The 22,976-nt window shown below is 52.9% G+C and overlaps 2 protein-coding genes across 2 annotated transcripts in view; one reads left to right on the forward strand and one right to left on the reverse strand.

Annotated features, from left to right (window-relative positions):
• Positions 1-5,241, reverse strand: part of SMPD4 (sphingomyelin phosphodiesterase 4) — a 38,617-nt gene extending 33,376 nt beyond the window's left edge. The window contains exons 1-3 of the mRNA XM_036737575.1: positions 5,185-5,241; positions 2,243-2,329; positions 92-178 (exon numbers count right to left, since the gene is read on the reverse strand). Of these exons, the coding sequence (XP_036593470.1) occupies positions 92-178; positions 2,243-2,281 (126 nt within the window). The 5' untranslated portion in view covers positions 2,282-2,329; positions 5,185-5,241. The remainder of the gene's footprint in view (positions 1-91; positions 179-2,242; positions 2,330-5,184) is intronic.
• Positions 5,242-9,674: 4,433 nt separating this feature from the next.
• MZT2B (mitotic spindle organizing protein 2B) lies at positions 9,675-21,633 on the forward strand. Its single transcript, XM_036742341.1, has 3 exons — positions 9,675-9,912; positions 13,899-14,053; positions 21,273-21,633. The coding sequence occupies exons 1-3, from the start codon at positions 9,683-9,685 to the stop codon at positions 21,416-21,418; spliced, it is 531 nt and encodes a 176-aa protein (XP_036598236.1). The 5' UTR covers positions 9,675-9,682; the 3' UTR covers positions 21,419-21,633.
• Positions 21,634-22,976: the final 1,343 nt, after the last annotated feature.

Below are 22,976 nucleotides of genomic sequence, written 5' to 3' on the forward strand. Positions count from 1 at the left end.
ACACTCACTCCTACCCACAGTATATGCACACATGTACGCGCACACACACACATACACGCACACACACTCACACACGCACGTCTCTGTCTACCTTGGCTGGAAAGTCCTCAATCACCTTCACCAGGTCGTGGCACCGCTGAGTGAAGGGCTTGCTCACACAATCCGCTTTCAAACTCGCCTAGGAGAGAGACCACAGTCACTGAGCCGCAGGGAAGGAGTCAAAGACCTCGGCCGGCTCTGCTGGACCTAAAGTATCAGAATGGCCAAGAGAGGCCTGGAAGGTGCCTCCGAGCACTTTCGGTGGGCAGGACGCAGGTCCTAGGGTCCAGCGGCCCTCCAGCTCCAGGCAAGGCCCTCACCCCTTCACTCCAATACCACCTGTGCTGCCCGTCCTGCCCCCCCAAGGCCTCAGCAGGGTATAGGCAAGAGTGTATGAGCTTCCGACCAGCCTCGCTTCTGCTGTCCAGGCTCTCTTTGTAGAGTGACAACAGAGGTGGGGGCAGCATGCAGGCTGAAGTCAGGAGGACCTGTGTTCAGATCCTGCCACTAACAGAGGCTAGCTGGGGGACCCTGGGCAGCTCACTTAACTTTTCTGTTTCCTCCTCCACAAAATGAGGGAGTGGGAAGAGATCCCTTGCAGGGTCCCTTCTGCACTAGCTCCAAGATTCAATGCCCAGCCCTTCTAAATGAAGAGAGACCCAGTCTCAAATAGGCAAGGATCTTTTTTTGCCAACTCAAAAAGACCACCTGGTAAGGACCATCCCTCCCCCTCCAACAACGGAGGGAAGAGACACCACAAAACCTCTATGCACTCACGGCATGTCATAGAAAGAGCCCTAGGTTCATGCGAAGTCAGAAAGCCTGGCCAAGGCCTCCCAGCTGGCAGCGCCCACCTGTGCAACCCTGATCTGGGCCCCTGAGCCTGCCTCCTACTCTGAACCCAAACACTGCCTCGAGTTCAAAACCAGAGTTGGGCACGTGGCTGTCCTGCTGCTCTGTTGAGGGATTTAGTCAAAGGGAATGGAAACCATGCAGGTCCCAGCTCAGGAGGGCAGAAGCAAGGCACGGCCAGACTGGCTGCTCTATGGGGCCACCCAAAAGCTTTGGCTTCTCAGTCCTTTGAGGTGTCTGGGGAAGGGCTGGGGAAGGACACCACAGGGTCACACTGGGCCTAGTTCTGGGAGGACAGACCTTGAGAGCAAACATTTGTTTTGGTGTAGCCAGCCTGGGGAGGAGCCTTCGACCTTTCTGGGCAGATGCTCAGACAGCGAACAGCCAGGGGGTCCCTGGGCCTGGCTCAAAGCTCCTCCAGCCTGGCAGAACCTGCCACCCCTGGGTGCAATCTTGAAGACCCTGGGGCCACCTCTGTGCCAGGAGGAGGAATCAGAGCATCCTTCCCCCCTTTCCTCGAGCTTGGCCAGCTCCCAATGATCTCACTTGGGGGTGACCCACCTCAGGCCAGGTGCTTCCCCTCCCTGGGCCTCTTTCTTCATCTCTAAAGAGACAGGCTTAGACTTAACCTCTGAAGCCCTCTCACTTGCCCAAACTTGGAGGCCTGGAGTGCTGGCTACAAAGCAATTTAAACCCAGCACTGCAGCTGATTCTCTCCCCAGCCCTAGGAAGAAACAGGGCGAGGACCACCATTCCCATTTTATAGAGGAAGAAACCCAGGGTCCAGATTACAGAGCTAATAAGTGGCAGGGCCAAGACTCAAACCCAGGTCAGCTGACCCCTGACACCATCCTCTCTTCCAATAAGTCCCTGGATAACAGAAAACTAGAGAAATGAATGATGGGGAATTGGCATACTTTCAAGCGCCTAGCTACCCTGCAGACAGTGTGGTGCAGTGCAAAGTGAAGCAGGCCTAGACTTGAGGTCTTGGCTCCGGATCCTGGCTCCTCCACTCACCACCTGAAGGCCTCTGTGTCTTGGGCTTCAGTGAGGTCTGACTAGATGTCTTTAAAGCCATTCCCAACTCTAAGGCTATGACCTTACACTACCTGTCCTTATGGGGCGCAGTACTGGCAGGTTTGTACAAATTTGTATCCAACAGCTCTCCCTGTGAGGGAGCGAGCTGCTCCAGACAACAGGTGCCCACCTTGAAAATGAGGAAACTGAGGCCGAGATGGGTCCCCCAGCTCCAGCACCGAGGTCCGGCTGCCATGAAGTCGTATCACAAGGCCTGTGTGCAGAGGACTGCTCCCACCTCCAAGTCCCCCTCCCTCCAGGACCGGACACTCACCAGTAAGAAGCTCGGGGGCTGCACATGTGGAAGAGCCATGACAATCTCCTGGGGAGAATCTAAAAATTCTGTCGTCTTAGGAAGGCACTACGGAAAATCAAGAGAGGCACGAGTGTCAGAATGCAGTAACAACAGCTAGCAGATAGGGAGCAAATATGATCGCACTGGAGGTAGATGCTGTTATCCCCATCTTACAGATGACGAAATGGAGGCAGCCAGGGGTGCCGTGGCTAGGGTGTCTGAGGCTGGATCTGAACCCAGGCCCAGCACTGCCCGCACCGTGGCGCTACCAGCAGCCAGTCAGCCAGCAATCCCCAGAACTGTCGGCTCCTGGAAGGCAGCCGCTCTCACTTCATGGTATCTGGCACATAGAGGACACTTAACTGTTTGCTGGCTGACTGACTGCGGATGGCATCACTTATTTCCCTGAAAGCCCCACTTCAGGAACAACCATATCATGGTGAGTGAGACGGAGTCAACGCAAACATACGGCTACCCTTCCACCCCACGGCTGAAGGCTGTGCCACCTCCTCCTTTATCTAGAAAGGTGGAAGCTGTTTGCCACAAGCTCCCTCTCTTCCTCACGTAAAATTCCACTAAGCTCATCCCACTCCACAATTCCCTGCTTTCCACTGATAAAGAAGTGCTCCTTCTCTTCATCAGGGCCAGCCTGAGGGCCTGGAAGGACAGCAGTTAACTGGACAGAGAGAGCAAAGTTTGGAAGAGGAGCAGGTCTGGGGGAAAGATGACAAATTCTGTCTTGGCTATGATGTAAGTTTGAGATGCCTTCAGGACATTAATGAAGATCAAAATGCCCAAGAGGCATTTGGTGACGTATGATGATGGAGCCAAGGAGAGGCAAGAGCAGTGAGACAGCAGATCAGGGAGGGAGCCACAAAAACAGAAGAGCGAAGGTCTCAAAGAGGGCGGTCAGCAGGGTCCAGTGTGCCAGTACCGATGGGTCAAGGGAGAGCATGAGATAAGCCGGGACTTGGAAAGGACAGGCTGGCTACTCAGAACCAAATACACACATGGGGAAGAGAAGCTTCGTCCCGGCTCCACGCTATCTTTGCCCCAAACCAGCTTGCCTCCTCGGCTTAGCCACTTCCATTACTGGCACGCCTGGCCTTGTTTTGTTCCTGGTTAAGGCACAGGCTTGAGGCGAGGTTTATCCTGCACTAGGAAGAGGCCAAGGCTTTTCTAGCCAGAAGGGACCAGAAGCTCTGGGTGAGTCTGGCTGGGCAAAGCAGGGAGATGGAAGCAGGCTTTCTGCCTCAGTGATTGGCGGCCACCACTAGCATCAACAGGGTTCAGAGAACAGGGGTCCAAGGTCAGATAGAAGAGCCTGATACCAAGAGAACAAGAGGGACTCGAGTTTCACTTAACAACCAAGACCATCTGCCACACTTGCGGGCGAAGGCTCCCATCCCCCCAAGGAGCCATTCAGGCTGCTAGTCCTCATAGCCGGCCGCAGGACCAGAGTGGGTCTCGAAGGGGCAGCAGACTGCTGAGACTCGAACCAACATCTGCCTCTGCAAAGCCAATCCCCATCAGAGGCCTCAATCTGTCCCCAGCCCGTGGACTGAGCTGGTTCAAAGAACCCCTACACTCTATGACATGGAGCTGTCAGTCACGCTCTTCCAGGTGGATCCCTTCCTACCCGCACAGGGAGGCCCCGAGGGACCTTCGGGGCTAAGGCACCCACCTTTGCCTCTCCCCCTGGGCCTGGCGCTGGCCTTTCTTTAACGAAAGCCCCGCGGGTGACTCTGCAGCTCCCCGCACCCGTGTCTCCTTCACTCACAGCAGGCCCCCTCTGAGCCGCGCCATGCGGGGGTCCTAGCCCAGAACCCCCTGACTCTGGGAAGGCTCCCCACTACCAGGAAGCCCCCCACAAAGACCCGCAGCCTCGGGGAGCGGGAGCCATCGCAGGAAAAGCCCAGATCCTCTCAAGGGTTTGCAAACGGCTGCTACCAAATTCCACGAGTGGGGGGGTCAATGTGGCCCAGCTGGGCCACAGGACCGAGACTGGACGGCCCTGGGGAGCCCCAGGGGGGCTGAAGACACCCTGCCCCAGGGCATCTCCCAGGTCCCTTCCAGCCCCGAGCCCTGCCCCCTCCTACAAGCGGCACTGTTGGGGGGTGGTCTCAGCTGCTTTGGGGGCATTGGGAGGGGCCCCACGCAGCCCCCGCCCTCAATGACGGGTGGGCCTACAGCCTTAGACCCCCGATCCTCTGGAGTCTCCCGAGCACTCCAGGGCCGCTGCCACCCGGAAGGCCGGCCAGTGGTGGTTGGGGGAGAACAGACTTGGGGAGGCACGTCCACATGGCTGGAGGAGGGGGCGGTCCCTGCACAGGCAGTTACATCTAGGGCTGTTTTCTGGGGGGAAGGTGCCCGTCTGAGCCAGGGCTGGTGGCAGCGATTCAAGGGGGGCCGTCAGGGCTCACGGGGCATCCTGGCCCCTGACGGATGGGGGTGGTAACGTTTGTGCCCCCTGGAATCACGAGATGGGGCCGTACCCTTCAGGAATGGACGACCCCGCATCCTCCAAACACTGAAGGAATGGAGAGTGGGGGTCAGATTCCCCTCAAGTGGGGGCGGGGTCATGGCCCCACCTGGAAGGGGGGCGGGGATCCCTATCTGGGGAATGGGGGAGGGAGCTCAGGCACCTCACAATAGGGGGCAAGGGTCATGCCCCGCCCCGGAACGAAGGCTTTCTGACCCCCCTCAGATCGTGGGCGTGGGTCCCTGTCTCAGGAATTGGGGAGGGGTGTTCAGGTGCTTCACAAGAGGGGGCGGGGGGTCGTAGCCTCACCGGAATGAGGGGGTGTGGCCACCTCAGAAGGGGGCGAGCTCTGTCTCGGGGCGGGGAGTCGTGACCACTAAGAATGGGGTGGGCCCTGGTTCCCCCTCAGAGCAGAGGCGCGGGCGCCAGGTTTGCTCACCTGCAGACCCAGCTGCCCCAGCCTCTTCACCGCCAGTCACAGCCGCCATCCCAAGGAGCCCGGGTCGCAGTAGCTTGCGTCATCAACCCGCGTCTCAGGCTCCGCCTCCAGGAATGGCGGGAAGGGGTCAAAAGCCCGCCTCCTAGTCTGCGCATGCGTAGACCACGTGGACTCCCGGCTCTGCTTCCTCCTCCTCCCACATCACGCTTGCGCACTGGCGCACCGCTTGTGGGCGGGGAGAGGGCCCGCGTTCCTTCCTGCGCACGCGCACAAGGGCCTCTTTCCGCGCTGCAGCTTCTGCCCGCCTCTGTTTCCTTATCTGTCTAGAATTGGCAGTCACCGAGCCTCCCCCCACCTCACAGAGCTCTTGGGAGGAGCCAGTGAAACAATAAAGGGGCGGGGGGGGGGCGGGGCGGAAGGCGCAGACCCTTCTAGGAGGCCCCTTGCCGGTCTCCCCGTCCCCTTCGCATTTTTCCCATCCCTCATTCTCCTGCAATCTCCATGCTTTTACCCAAGCCGTGCCCATGCCTGCCTAGGCTCCCTGTGGAGTTGACACGTTCCTTTTTGAATGACGTCGCTGGGGGAACAAGGATGATCTGTTTTACAGACGCAGAAAATGAGGCCTGGAGGAGAAATGACACATGCAAAATGTCAGACCCGCAGACTCCAGTTGGCACAGTGTCCTTGCCAGCTCTCCCGGCATCTCATGACATTTCCTCCAGGCCCCTCAGATCCCTCGTCATCCACGAGGCTTCCTTCTGTAATACTGGAAAAATTAGGAACCCCTGAGAAACCCCTAGCTACTGACAAGCACCCCCAGAAAGAATGGCCTCATCTCTCTGGCATTTAGCAGAAATCCCTGGGGCCTGGTGACTCCTCCAAGTGTAAGAAATGGGAGAAGGAGTTTTGTTTCCACAGAACTAAAGGTGTGCTTCCCTGCCCTCCCCCACCCCAGCTTTAGCAGAGACCAGGCCTCAAGGTCGGTCAGGTGAGAGGTCAGAGGCTTGTACTCATGTGCATACTTTTTGAGAAGGCAGTCTGGGGAATTAGAGAGGCCAAACCCACTTGAACCTGTTCAAGCTTATCTAGGGTCTGGTCTTGGTCAAGAATCCAGGCCTACAGATTTGCATCATTTGCATATGTTAAAGAGGGAAAGTAGGGGAAGTAAAAGAATATAGTTTAATCCTAAACTAGGACAAGGAAAATCTAATTAACTTCACTTTTGCTTCTGTATCCTTATTATCCTATTTATGTAAACTGTATAACCTAGGAAAACTATGTAAAAAAACAAAGATTGTAAACTAACCATGACTCTAGCAGGAGTGGAGGGAATGGTTACCCCTGCTCCTGCAGCTGTGTCAGTGTGTGAGTGTTCCCGTGAGCACTGCACCTGCTCTCCCGGGGAGTGTAATAAAGATGCCTTCCTCTGCCCACTCTGGTCCTGAATTCTTTGGGTGTAAGTGGGCAAGTCACATGGATTTTCCTAAGGTCAAGTGAAGGGAAGCAACAGGCACTGGAAGCTTGCCAGGCTTACTCCTGGATCTTGTCTTGGGGTGTCCTGTGATCCCCACTGCGGTGTTAAGAAGGCTACCACTCTGGATTCCCTTGGGGAACCCTGTGGTCTGCACGGCCTTCTTAAGGGGACATCACATGGGACTTTGGGCCCTGTCTCGGGAGCCTTGTGATCTTACTGCCATCCTAAGGGGCCATCGCTTGGGTATTCCTTAGGGTCTGACCCCTAGGAGGCCCTGTGATCCCCACAGATTTAAGGGATGGCTACCACTTGGTCTTTCTCTGGGAGTCCTGTGGTCTGTACAACCTTCCCTAGGGATTATCACAGGGTTCTTCTTCAGGACTTTGGCCCTGCCTAGGAAGTCCAGTGATCCCCAAAACCACGTTTCTCACACAAGGAATGTCAATAGATAGGACCATCCCACTGAAGGATAACCTGGCAGACCCTTTCTGTCTAGTGGATATCCCTGGGGCTCCGTGACTCCACCAAGGAATGTCAATAAGATTATATAACCTGACTGAATCTTTTGATCAGCCAGGACCTTTGTTCCTGTTCCTCCCACCCTGTGACCTGGCCTGCAGGTTCCAGGAGATAATTAACCACTGTACCCCCATGTCCTGTATAAGTCACACCTGCACCCCAACACGGGGCCCCGATGGCTGCTGACTAATAAATTCTCCATTTAAAACTTATACTCTGTGACATGTCTCACTCGCTTCTGGTACAACACTTCACCCTCTCCCAGATTCCTCACACCCCTGGACCTGGACCTGTAGGTTCAAGAAGGAAATAGGAAATAATCTTTTACCCAAGGGCACAGACAAATGAACGGGGGAGCCACTTGAAGCTACGTCTGTTATGTATCTATTTTGCACATTATAAGTGAAAGGAGATAGGAGAGATAGGAAGGAAACAAAATGCATTAAGCACCTACTACGTGCCAGGTTAGTAGGTACTTTACAAATATTATCTCATTTGATCCTAACAACAAATCCTAGGAGGTAGGTGCTATTATTATTACCTGAGGCAGACAGGTTAAGTGACTTGCCTAGGGTCACACAGCTAGTATGTGTCTGAAGCCAGATATGAACTCAGGTCGTTCTGACTCCAGGCCCACCTCTATTTATCATATTCGTAAAGGACAGGAAGCTGGAAGAGAAAGCTAACACCTGGGACCTTATTCTCACTAGGAGCATCCCTGCACCTGGGCTCAGGCCAGCCAGATTCCTTTCTCTCCCAACTATGCTTCCAACCCTCTGGATTTCACCACTACGCTGCCTTACAGGCACCTCTCTACCTCTGACTTTTTGTCTTTCCCCATGAGAATGTGAGGGCGTGGACTGTCTTCTTGCTTATTTTTGAATCCCCCAGCACTTAGCAAGGTGCCAGGTTCGTGGTAACTATTTAAATTGCTCGTTGCCTGTCTGCCTCTCCTGGATGAAAAAATCGAGATCGAAAAAAAAAAGGTGGGGGGGGTGTTCTGGAAAGATGGTTTGAAGGAAAAAAAATGAACCTAGTAGGTATCAATTAAAAAGATCCCAACCTCTGAGCTCAAAAAGTCAGTTTCACAAGCACAGGATGGACCAGACAGCAAAGTTCGTGGGAAATGGAAGTAGAAGTGCGAGGAAGTCAGCGGGGCATACGACAGCCAGTGGTCATCTTGCGTGGCCTTAACTTCAAAGTCCAGGAGGTGAATATCCTGCTACCTCTGCCCTGGTCAGATTCCGTTGGGTAATTGGAGCATCTGCCTCTGCGGGAGGCTAGCCGAAGGAGGAAGGAGCTCCAGAAACGGACAACCAGGATAGGGAGGGGAGGGGATTCTGGGAGGGGAGGGGATTCTGGGAGGAGGGAACCCTGCAAAATAGCACTAGCCAAGCGAGTGGGAAGGGCTGGCAGGTGGGTGGGGAACTGGGTTTGTTCTACTTGGTCGAGGGCGGGAAGACAAAGTCCGGTCCCGGGCAGAATTTGCAGAGGTACACCGTGGCGCAATCTAAAGTCGACCGTCTTAGCGATCACAGGGTTCCGATCCAGGGAAGGGACCGCAAAGTTGGAAGGGGTCTCAGAGAGTATCCAGTCCGACAGACGCTTGACAAAAAGCCTTCTCCACTGGGGGGGGGGGGGGGCGGTGTCATCCCGTCATCTCCGTCTGAAGATCTCCAGGGCTGGGGAGCCCTCGTCACTTTGAGACAGATCTAATCGTTAGGGAATTTCTCCCTACATCAGTCCTAAATTTGGGGCAGCTAGGTGGTGCAGTGGACAGAGCGTCGCACCTGTAATCACCATGACTAGTTCAAATCCATCCCCAGACCTTCGCCGGCTGGGCAAGCCACTGATGTGCCCAGCTCCCTCCACCGTAAAGAGGGGATAGATAATAAGAACCCCCACCTCCCAGGTTGTTGTGAAGATCAAATGAGACAGTATTTGTAAAGCGAGACGCAAACACTAGACTGCCACAGAAGTTCTGGCTTTTCTTAAATCTGCCACTTCCAGGCTGCACCCTAGGTGGTGAGTTCCTTGTCGGGGAAGTGTCCAAGGCAGGCTGGAGGAGCCCTGGTCTGGGACGCCACTGAGCAGATTCCTGGCCTGGCCTGTCTCCTGAGGCAGAAGGTGTGCTCTCTGAGGACAGGCCGGGTCCGCTTTAGTCTCAATCCCCAGCGGTTGTGGGTGGGTGTCGGTGGATGCGCCGTTCGACTGGGAGGGAGCTGCATTAAGACGGCTCTGCGCACCGGTGCGCTTGGCTGGGCCAGAACGTGCTGGGGGGGGGGAGGGACCGGGCAGCGCAGCCGCAGCAGGAGCCGGAGCGGGAGCGGGGGGGGCGCTGTGCCCCAGGGGGCCTGGGGGCGGGGCCTCCGCGTGACTGACGCAGGACTAGCGGTATCTAGGGGGCGGGGCCTACCTAGAGGGCGGGACTGACACCGCCAAGCCGTCTCCGGGTTGGGCCAGGTCGGGGGGCGTGGCTCAGTACGGGCTCAGGACCGGCCCAGGATGGCTGCTGCGGCGGCGGCGGCGGCGGCTGGGGGTGCGGGCGCGGCGGGCCCTGGGGTGGGGACCGGGGGAGGCCCCGGGGCGGGCGGGCCGGGCCCGGGCCCCCCGGGGCTGGAGGCTGCGCTTCAGAAGCTGGCGCTGCGGCGGAAGAAGGTGCTCAACGCCGAGGAAACAGAGCTCTACGAGCTCGCCCTGGCGGCCGGCGGAGCCATCGACCCCGACGTGTTCAAGTGAGCCGGCCCGGGGCGGGGAGGGACGGGGCGGGGGTGGAGAGAGGGAGAGCGCCGGGAGGAGGAAGGGCCGGGTTGGGGGAAAGCGCGCAGGAGGAGAAGCAGATCTCCCCGGTGGGGCGGGGGCTGCAGACCGGAGGGGGCGGGTAGGGAGGCCTGAGGCAGGACCAAGTGTTTGCCGGGAGGGATGGAGAAGGAAGAAAGGGGGAGGAGGGGGCTCGAGGGGCGCTGGGAGCTCCCAGAGGTGGGGAGGTCACTAAGAGAGGAAGCTGCCGGCACCTCGGGGAGGAGCGGGACCTGACAGGTGCCAGGAGGGCTGGAGGAGGGGGACCAAGGGACGCCAAAAGAAGGGGATGGGGGATTGGTGGGAGGAACGGGGGAGGAGGGTAGCGAGGGGAAGGAACTGGGGGGGAGAGGGAGCTTCACCTGCTGGGTAAATGTCAGCGACTGTCACTGTCGAGGGACAACCTGAAGCTCAGGAAGGACCTGGGTTCAAGTCTCACTTGGGATGTGTCGTGGCTCCGGATGCGTCCTAACCTTTAAATGCCCTAGTGTCTCTCTGAGCCTCCCCGTGCAGGTGAGATGTCAGCCTGCACTGGTTCAGGGAGTTTCCACATCTGCCAGGGAAATCTCAGGGAGTGATTCCTTCTGACCGGAAAGCAAAGTCTCAGCTATCAAGAGACCGACCTGGGAGGCCCCTGGCGTACAGCAGGACAGGCTGGAACATCCGGGAAACTACCCGGGCCCATGAGAGTCAGAGAGAGGGTCCTATCATCCATCCTTAGCATTTTCCGAGAATTTCAAGTTTTTTCCTCTAAACCGAGTTGTCTCCAAATGCTGGGATCACCTGGCTTCCCAGAAGGAATACCAGCTGGCATTGACAGTGCCCTTTGAGGTCTGCAGATTGCTGCACAAACATGATCTCATTTAATCCTCACAGTAACCCTGGGAGATAGGTGCTCTTAGTACCTTATACTACAGATGAGAAAACTGCCCAGGGTCACGCAGCTAGTGTCTGCTTCCAGATCAGAACTCGGATTTCCCAACCCTGAGCCAGGATTGTTGAGGGAGAAAACCCAGGGATTCAGGAATCCTAAAACTAAAGTTCCCAGGTTGAGGGGGAGTGCCCCTCAAGCACCAGAGTACTGGAGAGGGTCAGGGTCATCCGGAATGAATTCGCAATCTCAAGCATTCTTTAAGTCAAGGTGTCAAAGATTTATTATGCTTTACAGTGGGCAAGAGTTCTTAGGGAACCTGCAACCTTAGAGGGGTGCAGGGAGAGCTTTTATAAGAGATTTAGAGGTGAAACATGTCAATTAGGTGTTTTGGGGTGGGATTAGGGAGTGGTTAAGGGGTGGTCAGTTCTTAAAGGAACATGCACTTTTTATATCCACTGCGCAGGTATATTACCCAGAGTTCACTGGGAAATAGCCCAAGGTGGGGCTGCTAGGAGGAGTGGTTTTGACTGTGAAACTAGAGGGCAGGGCTGACTGGGAATATCTAGGTGGCTTTCATCAAATGTCTTGTTAGACAAAATAAATGTAAAAGAATATACATTTGACTATGTCTAGGATACATATCAGTAAGGTCAGTAGGTACTGAATATGGTCATGACCCAGTGCACAGCCAATTATCAGTATGCAGGCTGCCTACTGTGAAAGGAGTAGAGATAAATGTGTTGCTGGGGCATGCTGCCCTTGAGCTAGAGAGACAGTATTTTGAGGCTAGGGACAGATGTGATTTTAGAACTAGATGTGGTTTTGGAATTGGGGTTCAGGCACAGGCACCCAAGCAGAGGCTGTTAGAATTAGGGTCCAAGCACAAGCACCCAAGCACCCCATAAGGATGGTGCTGGGTTCAAGAGCTGATTGTTAAATTGTTACCGTGGGTATTTACACCTTGGAAATTGGCAAACGCTACAGATCAGGGCTTAATTCATTGTTCTGTTGATTGTCTAGACTTAAAAAAGTGATAGAGAAAATATGAATACCAGATCAAACTTAAAACTGGGTCATGGGTATTCCCCCCACCCCACCCCCAACCTGGTTGTTAAACATTTACCAGCATACCTCTGACACACAATTCAACAAACATACATGCTCTCTGTACCTGGGGGAAATGCCAGGTATGGCTAAAGCATGGCATCTGCCTTCATGGAGCTTGTGTTCTAGAAGGGGAATAGCTGGCTGACAAATCATTTATTAAGCTCCTACTGTTTGCCAGGCAGTGGGCCAAGTGCTGGGGATACAAGATCCAAAGTGAGGCAGCCCTTGCCCTCAAGGAGCTTCCATGCCACCTTTTCCTTTCATGTCTACACGGCATGAGCAGACCACTGATTATGAAGGCTGAGGTCATTGTAGAGGCAGGTCCAAACACGTGGTCTGAGAGGCAGCGTGATGCTGTAGATGGGAGCTGGCCTAAATCAGCTCAAGGCTCGCCTCACCTCTGACATGTGTGTGCTGGCTGTGTAACCTTGGGTAAGTCCCATGACTCCTCAGTGCAACTTTCCAAGACTGAATTGTGGAGAGGGTTCCTATCTGCAGTGATAGAGGGAACTTCCTTCCTGGGAGATCCTTGTGCCAATGAAATCACAGATTTAGGCCATGTAAACCAAAAAAATCAGAAGAGATTTCCAGAACCCTACCCAGATCAGGACTTTTCTTGACCCCCAATTCTGGCCTCCCCAGTAGGCTCGGGAGGAAGGCTGAGGGGGGCCTGTTTGCTCACATGACCTGGATAGCTCAACATTCAGTTCAGCCGGCATACTTGAGTCCCGATTCTGCAGAAGTCCTCGAGAAACTTACAGTCTAGAAGAGGAGAGAAACTATTTGCTCCAAGAATATTGCTACTAGTTAGAATACAATAAGCACAAGTCAGCAAGCATTTATTAAGTGCCCACTGTGTACCAGGCGATGCTAAGCATTGGGATACCAGTACGAAAGGAAATAATTCCTTCTCTCAAGAAGCTTAGGAAAAATCTATGGTAAGCATGTTCATGAGCTCAAACCAGAGGGTTATGGGAAGTTTGAGGAGAGAGTGGTCATGGATAGAACTGGGAGAGATGGAAAAATATTCATGAAGAATTCAGCAGGTGGAGACGGTGGTACTTTGGGCCCGCCATGAGCGAAGGCCAGGAGATGGGAGAAAAACTAAGACAAGAAAGTAACACAGAGCATGGGGGCATGATGAAGTCATGTTGCCAGATAAGGCAAGAAGGGTCAGTCCCCCATAGCCAATGTTAGGGGGGTTCCATTGCCTGTCCACAGAGCAGACATTAATATTGGACTGGCACTGGGGAATCACCAAAAGCTTTCCAGAGAGCCAGGGACATGATCCCATATGTTCAGTAGGAAGATGATCTTAGCAGCATACACGTAGAGGCAGGCGACGCAGGGACAGGCGGACCACTGTGAGGTCACCCATCGCCTCTGTTACAGAGCCTGTTGTGGGAGGGGAGGGCAGGGAAGGGGACAGAATGGGGCTGAGGAACGTTGCCATGACGACTGAGGGGCAGTGGGCACCATGCTGGCCTCTGTGTCTCTGGCTGCCCTTTGTCATGGGATCGGGGAGAAGAGTAAGATAAGGGAAAAGAATATATGTGTGTGTATGTGCATACATATTTATACATATATACACAGGTATAAGAGATAAGAATATATATGTATGCCTATACATCCACACACATATATACTTATCTGTGTGTGTAAAATATAAACATATGCATATAGACATGCACATATCTGTGGTATATAAAATATATAGAAGGTGTAAGAGATAAGATCAGGTATAAGAATATCTACACACATGCATATACATACACACACACACACACACACATATATATATATAGACATATGCGTGAAATAGTAACATGTGCAATCAGACATGTGTATATACACACCTCTGTGTTATGTAAGAATACGGAGAAGGTTTAAGAGATAAGATCAGGTATAACAATCACCCATGTGCTGGGTTCTCCCCAACAGGATCTTGGTGGATTTGCTGAAGCTGAACGTGGCCCCGCTGGCCGTCTTCCAGATGCTCAAGTCCATGTGTGCGGGGCAGCGGCTGGCCATGGACCCTTCTGGGCCCGAGAGCATGGGATCCGCTCTGCCGCCACCCACCTTGCCTGACGCAAGAGGTCAGGAACAGGCTGGTTTCCCTTTGGGGCTGGGGGAGGTAGGGGAGCTATGGGCCGCATTGAGCAGGCTCCCACGTTTCTGTGTCTCTTGTCTTCTTCTGACCTTAAGGAAGCCGCCTCCTCTTGTCTTATTGGCCGGAGAGCCCTTCTTGAGTGTTTCCCATGCTTTCTTTGGTAAGGTGACCCTGCCTCTGACCCTTCCTTCTTGAGCCTGGAGCCTCCCCCTTCACCATGGGCCTACGCTTTCTGTGGGCGCTAGGCCTTTTCAAGACAAACGAGCAGTTCAGAAGCTCTGCTCTATGCCAGGCATTAGAGACACACCCAGGGACTTAAGTTCTAATGGAATTCTGTGTGTGTCCCAGAGGCCTAGGGCCAGTTGGGCTTTACTCAGGGCCACATTTTGTGCCTGTGGGACATCACGGAGAGTTATCGGTCAGTGGTTTGGGACTGGGAGCATTGCGTGCCCAGTATCCCCACTCCTGTCCTGGAGGCCCTCAGCTGGGGGTGGGGTGGGGTATGTGCCCAAGAATCGTCTGGGCTGGAATTCATCTCTTCAGATGTAGAAAAATGTACCGTGTTGAGGTGTCAGATATGTCTGCCTCAGCAACTAAAATATAATTGAGAAATAGCAAAATAAATGAAAGTCCGGCAGGAATCTCTATTTGAGGGACACCCCTGTGGCTCCTCGTGACACCCCCTCCCAAATCCAGGCCCAGTGAGGACCTCACCTCATTTGTCTTGGTTTCTGGGTGAGCTACCCAGAAACACCCAACATCATAGACTTGAAGATGCCCTGATAAAGTTTGAAATTCTGGAGAAATTCAGGTGATGGTGTCCATGCTCCCGAGAAGGGCTCTCTCAGGCAGGTACCTGGGGCTGAGGTTCAAGAGGTCTGAGTTACTAGTCCTGAAGACTCTGATAAGTGACCTTGGGCCAGCCCCAGATCCTCTCTGAGCCTTGTCTATCATATGTGGTCTAGACCAGATAATCCCTAAGGTGCCTTCAGCTCCAGAGAGCCTCAACTCTGAATTCTCTATGTCTGGAACCTAAAATCTGGGTTTCAATCAATGCTAAGCATCCCCAGCAGAATCTCCTTGGAGCAGCAGCTGACAGAGGGCCCCAGTACTATTGGTCAGTCATAAAAAAGGAGGGCTATGCCCTAAATAATGCCCAGGATTTCCATCTAGCCATGGAACAGGGGCAGGACTGCAGCATTTCCTGTAGGGTTCTTGTCTTAGGGCCTTCTTCTGAGTTGTAACTGAGTTGCTAGGGTGGGGCAATCAGAGCTCAGTCACTGAGTGCTGACATTTAAAGGGGGCACAGGTGGCACTTTCAGCCCAGCAGTGCTATAAAAACGACAGAGTGTGGCCACCTAGTTGGCAGGAGTGATTAGCTAAAATAGAGTACTTCTCCCTTCCTGTCTTAAGTAACATCTTTCCCAAACTGGCCTCTTCCTGGATCTAGCCTCATTGAGATTTACAGTGTCCACACCCCCCGCCGCTGGCACTGAACTGAAGGAGTATTTTGTCCTTCTGTTCTTAACTCCACAAAGCATTTCTAGCAAAGTGGTGAAATTGTTCTTTGGAACAGTCTTCTCATAGGTGGAAGGTCCTTTTAAGGAAGGAGTGTGGTGCAGTGGACAGCTCTGGCCCTAAGATGTCTGCAGACTTGGGTTTAAAACCCACCCCCTTACTACCTTCGAGACTGAGCAAGTCACTTCCCTCAGGGGCTTGGCTTCTTCTTCTGTAAATGATCAGTCAGACTAGAAGTCCTTTCCTCCCAGCACTAATCTGTGAACAGACCTGGGGGTGGCCACGATTCAAAAGAGAAATGCTTTCTAGCAGAGGGAGGGCAAGAAGCATCTCTCCTTTCTTGGCGCTGGGGGAGACTGGGGGGGGCCGGGGGGCCCTGCCTCGGGGCTTTATTGACCCCCTGAAATCCCTGGGTCCCTAAAGGAGAACATAGAGGGAACCTGGGGGAGCACAGCCCCAGGAGCAGCAGGTCCAGCCCCCGGGCCCCTGGAAGTCTGCCGGGGCTCCCTCTCCCTCCTTCCTGACTGACGCCACATGTGTTTGCTGTGTTTGTGTCTCTCTCTGAACTCTAGAGGGCTCATTTGTCTCTGCCAAGAACAGTAAAAACCCCACGGCGCCCTCCTTTTCCTCAGCCCTCCGGCCTTCTCCTCGCCAGGCCACCGCAGCCGCCGCCGCCACTCAGACTGTGCCGGGCAGCCCCGCCACCACTGCCGCCCTTTGTCCGCCTCACTCTCACAGGGCCCCAGGTTCCTTCCAGTTTTCTTGCTGCCTGTTCTCTCCTTTCGCAGGTTGCGTTTATTAGTTTCTTTACTGGGGTTGGCGCTGTCTGGTGTTTCCATAGGAACAGAGTCAGCATCCAGGCGTAGGCCAGATGGAATCAGATGGCAGTCTTAGTAGGGAGAGATGGAAAGCCCCTCACCTAGGTGGGAAAAAAAGTCACCTCCCCAAGGGAAGATTCCAAGCCTGGGAAAGTGCCCAGAGGTGGGAGAGCAGGTTGAAGCCAGGGGTATAGAGTCCATGCCGGGAAATCAGGTGAAAGGAGGCCAGAGATGGGTGGGGCAGGGGCTTCAGTACCAGGCTGTGGAGTTTTCTCGTGGAGGCAGTGGGGAGCCACTGATGAGCAGAGGAGTCACCGATTAGACAGCTTCTTTGGATTGGAGTGTGGGACAGGGAAGTTCCTCCAGAAGTCCAGGAGAGAGGTAGTGATCTAGGAGACCCCGAAGCTCCCACACGAGATCGTGCGGCTCTTGCTCGGCACCTATTTGTCCCACTCACGTGCTCTCCCGTTGTGAATTGTGAGATGGCCCCTGAGCATTGTTTGAGCTGAGGCCTTCTCACCGTCCTGCCTTGGGGAGCAGTAGGAGGATGAGTCGTGCTCCCCCTAGAGGCCTGTTCTGTAGCTTCTGGGCTGCCAGGTCCCCATCGCTCTTCTCTTTATCCATCTGGACCCTCCGCTCTCCCATCAGCTGTCTCATCTCAACCTGAGCCAGACCCACTGCCCTAGAGGAAGACTTACATGTCTACAGTGACCTCCTATCCTCTCATCCTTTAGTCTTCATCTCAGGCATCATCCAAGAGACAGTGGGAGCCAGCTACATCGCCTTCTGTATTGGCTCACGTTGGCCCAAACTTTAACTGTTGAGTTTCTAGCACAAAATTGCCATTTGAAGAACACTTATTAAGCAGAACCATGTGCCTAGGTGCTGGGGAAGACCCAGTTTAGAGAAGACATGGTTGTGGTTGTTCCGTTGTATTAGACTCATTGTGACCCCATATGGGGTTTTCTCGGCAGAGATACTGGAGTGGTCTGCCATTTCCTTTTCCAGCTCATTTTACAAATGAGGAAAGTGAGGCAAACAGGGTAAAGTAAATTGCCTAGGGTCACACAGCTACTAAGTGTCTAAGGCCAGATTTGAACTCAGGTCTTCCTGACTCCAGGTCTGGTGCTCTGTCCACTGTGCCACCTAACTGATCTCACTATGAAGTTTACATTTTAGCAAATGGATCTAGCACCCCCATTAAATGTTGACTAAGTTCATTAAAGAGGCATAAGCAAAGTGCTAACTGAAAATCAAGGAAGAGAAAAGTTATGAAACAAGGGGTACTCTGCATTCTGGGAGCTTCCTGGAGGAGGTGGTGTTTAGTCAAAGCTTTAAAGAGTGGGTAGGAATTCAGCAGACTAAGGGAAGAAGGACATTACAGGTGTAAGGAAAAGCATTATCAGTCACAGAGGCCGGAAAGTCCCCTGTGTATGGGGACTGGCCAGGAGGTGAGTTTGGTTTGGAGGATAAGGGTGTGGATGATAATAGGGGGACACAAGACTAAAGGAAAGCCTTGGGTGTAGAGAGCACCACCTTCCTCCTTGTGCCCACCTCGGGGCCAGTGGTCTGGCCGGTGCTCAGGAGATTCGCATTGATTGGCCCAGCAGAAACTCAGGGACCCGGAAGAACACAGCAACCTGATCTGTGAAGGAGGAAGGTGAAGTGTGGCAGGAGCCTGAGAGAATTGGGGGGAGGCAGGAGGAGCTGGTAGGAGGTTAGAGGAGGAGGCATCACCCCAGAGCATCATAGGAAGGAAGGGGTGGATGGGAGCCTGTGCAGAGGCAGGAGGACCATTGCCACCAAGGCCCAAGAAGAAGTGACTGTGTTGCCTGGGGCACCAGCGGGTGCCATCAGTGAATGGCAAGAGTGATTCAGGAACACCGAGGAGAGGGGGTGGGGCAGAAGCAGAGGCATGGCTCCATCTGTGGTCTCTTGGTAGGAGTACTCTCGCCCCATCCCCATCTGTGATGCTTCCAGCATCTTTCCCTCATACCCTCCCACTCAATCAAGGCTTCTTGGGCAGCATCGGTATTCTTGCTGTCCACGCTATAGAATGCCCCACCAAAGTCCTACCCGGATAGGTGGGCCACACCCAATGGAGTCTATGATCTGGTGATTCCTCCCAGCCAGGAAAGGTTTCAAGGATGGGTCTGGTTGGCAGAGGCCAGCCTGGATACATTTGGAGAGTCTGATGGCCAGTGTGACTGCAGGGGGATACTGTCTTTGGCCCTGGCAGCCCTTGAGCACCCTCGGGGCTGGGGGCAGAAATGCCCAGACTGGAGGGAATTGCCCAATCTGTGAGCTGTAAAGTATGTGACAGGCAGAGGCAGCCCGCAACCCAGGATTTCTCACACCAACTCTAGGCCTCTTCCCATCAGATCCTGCCGCCTTTCTAAGCCAGACAGAAAACTCCTTTCTAGAGTTTGGCTGCGAATTGGAAGAGAAGAGACAGTGACGGCTGGGATGGAGGGGACCGTCCTCTTCTGGTTCCACCTCTCATTGCCACTGGCCTGGAGCATCATAGCAGCTTTCTGACCAGCCTTTCTTCCTCCAACCATGCTGCACATCTGGCCAGAATAAGTTCCACAGGTTCATAGATTTAAGGACAGAAGGCCTTAGGGGCCACCTGGGCCAACCTGTTCATGTAGTAAATAAGGAAATTGAGGCCCAAGGGAGGTGACAGCTCCATTTCTTCATCTGTAAAATGAGCTGGAGAAGGAACAAGCTGCTGCAGTGTCTTTGGCAAGAAAACCCCAAATGGGGTCAGGAAGAGAAGAGTTGTTAGACACAACTGATGGGGATGATACCAAGTGAAAATGGCCCTGCCCTCAGGGAGCTTATGTTCTCATTGGACTGGAGGTGCCTCCCTGGCAATCACACAAGCACTTATTAAGCACCTGCTATGATTCAGGCTCTAGGTTAGGCACTGGATGGGGAAGCAGTGAGCATTCTAACAGAAGACTGAATCCAAAACTTGGTAAAGGTTCTGATGGCAGCGAGGGGGCGCCACAGAGAAGACGGAAGTTCAGATCCAGCTTCAAGCTTCCTGACCCTGGAGACAAGTCACTTCACCTGTGTCTGCCTGGCCTTCCTCATCTGTAAAGTGGAGATGATAAAAGCACTTCCCTCCCAAGGGGGTTGTGAGGACCAAAGGAGAGAACATTTGGTAACATGCTCTGCAGACCTTAACACACCATATCTGTGGTCGCTGTAGGACCTCACCACCACTGACTCCCACTTGTTTAAAATCAGAGGGAAGAACTAGCCCCAGCACCGTGAATGAAGTTGGTAGCTGATTTAGAATCAGAATTAAGTTTAAGGACATTGAGAGGTCAGGCTGTGATCTTCAAGCTCATGTCAGAATCTGAAAAGCTCTGGGTTCGAATCTTTAGTTGTCTCTTTTATTTAAACTACCCACAAGAGCTCTGGAACCTGTCTGGGCTTCAGTTCTCTCCTCTGTAAAATGGAGCCGGTTCAGATGACCTCAGAGTATCCGTCCAGCTCTAAAGTCTGTCACCCAGGTAGACGTGCAGATCAATCCTTCAGAAAGGGCCAGAGGCAAGTCTTGTTTGCCCCCAGAGTCAGGGGTTTTCATGGAGGAGATGAACCCTGGTTAGGAGAACGTTCCTCGTAGACTATGCCACTGGGGCCAGTTGTTGTCTAGAGGCCTGGGGAGGGGAAGGGAGGAGGAAGAGGAAGAGGAGCAGGAAACCCCAGAAGTGAGGAGGGAGGATGGAGGTCTTCGGGGAACCATTCCAGCTGATCTGCCTCTGCCAAGTGGGCTTGAGAGGCAGAGGTGGACTTAGGAACCTGAGCTTGAGAAACAAGATGCTCGCCAGTGTACAGGGTCATTTAGTAGTTATCAGACAGGATGGAATCAAAGGGAGAGGACTGAGGCATCAGGAGAAATGTCCCAAGAGGCTAACAAGTGATGGTGTCATCTTGGGCAAGCCACATGTGTCTTGGTATTGGACTAGACATTCTTTGAGGTCCTTCCATCTTCTCATTTTCCAAATTATACTGACAAATCACAGCTTGTGATAACCACAGCTGCCCCCAGATGGAACAGGCAGCCTTTAGAAGTAGTGAGCTCCTCATCACAGGCTTCAGGTAGAGGCAAGATAGTATTGACGTTGAGGGGATTAATGCAGGCCAGGTTTGGAGCAGACACCAGTTCTCCTCCCCCTTAAAACCCTATTCTTTGAGTTAGCCTAGTCGACTCCTTGGTAGGCGGATTGTAGGATCATCTAGGCCTGACCCCAGCAGGATGGACTGAGCGGCCCAGGTTTTGTTCTAAATAATTCTGGTCCCATTTTTCCTGCTGTTGAGTAGGCAAGTGCATGACCAAACAGAGAGAGTGTTTTTGTGGCCTGGATGGGAAGGGGAAGAAGGGTGGATTCCTGGGGAGATGGGGGCGTTGAGGAGACCAGCTGCCTCTCCGAGGGTGCCCCTACAGCCCCTTAATTGGCCCAAACCATCTCCTTGGGGACGACATCGGCGTTTCCACCACAAAAACACTCCCTCTCTCCCAGGTGCAGCTTGAATGTCTGGCCGCCTCATGCAGTTGTTGGCAAGCATGTTCGCCTGTGTTCTTGGGGGAAGGGCTTGTGTCCATCCCCCCAACTTGAACCTACAAGTCTCTGGCTCTTGGAAATGCATTCCTGGCTGCTTCTCAGGGTGCTTGTGTTCCTGTGAGTCCATTGCAAGGGGCTTCCTGTCAACCTTCTGATGACGGCCCTGCCTCCGCGGATGGCTTCTGTGAAAATGTCTCAGCATTGAAACGTGCCCAGGGGGGATGTTGGGGGGATGGATTGCCGTAAGAACCCCCATCAAGGCCCTAACGGTTAACGTTTTGTGTCCCCTCAGGGAGAAACAAGAGCAGTGGGGCAGCCGTGCTGGGGGAGCGTGGTGGCCGAGAAGGATCGAGCCAGCGGATGCCCAGGCAGCCCAGTGCCAGCCGGCTGCCCAAGGGGGGCAGCACTGGCAAGAGCCCCACTCGGAACAGTAACTGAGGGGGCACGAGGGTACCATCTTTCACTCAGCACTCATACTGATCCTGAAATACTTAAGATGGGATTTGGCATAAATAAAGAGTCGTAGAGATGTCATTTAATAGACTGGAAGACAAGGGACGACATTCTAGGCAACAGGAGAAATGTCCTCTTGGCTTATGTCTCCTTCCATTAATAATAAACCATGTTGTGAAATAGAAGCTGTTGGATTGAGACCTTATGCCTCTTTCTTATTCATTTTCAACAGTGTCACTGAATTCATTATTTCATGTGGTAAAAATAAGTGTTTCTGTGGCCCTTTAAGGTTTGCAAAGCCCTTTTAAATGCATAATCTGGTTGAATAGGTGTCATTCAGGAGGCAGTTGTGGCATAGGGCAAAGAACACTGGATTTGGACTCAGAGGACCTGGGTTCAAATCCTGCCTTTGGTATTTAGTACCGTTGTAACTTTGGGCAAGTCACTTACTCATTGAGACTCCTTTTTCTTATGAGAAGGCTGGAGTAGGTGACCCCTCAGGCCCTTTTCCTGCTTTAAATCTGTGAACATTGGGCAGATAAGGATATCGGCCTAATACCTACCCAACACACACAGTTATGGGTTCCTATGTACATTATCTGTAAAGCAGCTAAAAAATAGACTCCTCTCTAGACACACAAAGAAGTTGAGGGCTCTGAGAGGTAAGTAGAGATGGGACTGCCTCAAATCCAGACCATTATACTTGAGGATTTTGCATTTACATTATATTCAGCCCTTCCCCCTCTTCTGACCCCCAAGGTCACTAAAGCGCATACCATGGAAACCAAAAGGGTGCCATAAATTCTGGAGTAGTTGAATCATGGTGTATTATTGTGCTGTAAGAAATGAGATGAGATAGATCCAGAGAAACCTGGGAAGATTTAGATGAACTGATACAGAGTGAAAGGAACAGAACCAGGAGAGTGATCTCTGCAATGACTGCCACATTGTAAAGGAGAACAGCTTGGGATGACTGAAGAACCCTGATCAATTATGAAATGACCAATCCCAAGCCCAGGAGCAGAGCAAGAGGCACTGAATGGACAAGCAGGTATATAATGAGATAGCTTTCAGGTATTACTACTATGTGAATTTGTTTTGCTTGGCCATGTTTATTAATACAATGGAGGGCTTTTACTTGGGTGGGGCAGGGGAGAGGGAAGGAAGTAAAGAGTTTTGGAGGGGAGTTGTGAGATAGTGATAATAATGCAAAAAAAAAAAACCCAAAATCCCAACCCATCAATAAAACACTTAAAAATGCCCAGAAAAGGCAGAAGGAAATTGGGAAGGGCAGCATTTGTATTGGAGTGTTCAATTCAGTATGCTTTATAAACAAGCTCTACACAATATTCACAATTGCTCTTATAATCCTTTTCTTCATACATGAAAATGTTCATGTTTATTGGTGTTTTTCAGGTTTGTAATAAAAAATTTTAATGGACTCTACTGCCTTTCTCTGACCTCCTTTAGAAGGTTGAAGAGTTACGATAATAATCCCCTCCAAAAGATAAGAACCATACTTGAAGCCATGCCGACCCTTCAT

Source organism: Trichosurus vulpecula, chromosome 1 (genome assembly GCF_011100635.1).
Source record: "Trichosurus vulpecula isolate mTriVul1 chromosome 1, mTriVul1.pri, whole genome shotgun sequence".
Taxonomy (NCBI): Eukaryota; Metazoa; Chordata; class Mammalia; order Diprotodontia; family Phalangeridae; genus Trichosurus; species Trichosurus vulpecula.

What these genes read in the sequence shown, in the direction of transcription:
- MZT2B (XM_036742341.1), top strand. Translation starts at nt 9,683, where the DNA reads ATGGCTGCTGCGGCGGCGGCGGCGGCGGCTGGGGGTGCGGGCGCGGCG. An exon ending in ATCGACCCCGACGTGTTCAA is followed by an intron (nt 9,913 to 13,898) that starts GTGAGCCGGCCC and finishes TCTCCCCAACAG; the next exon opens with GATCTTGGTGGATTTGCTGA. An exon ending in CACCTTGCCTGACGCAAGAG is followed by an intron (nt 14,054 to 21,272) that starts GTCAGGAACAGG and finishes GTGTCCCCTCAG; the next exon opens with GGAGAAACAAGAGCAGTGGG.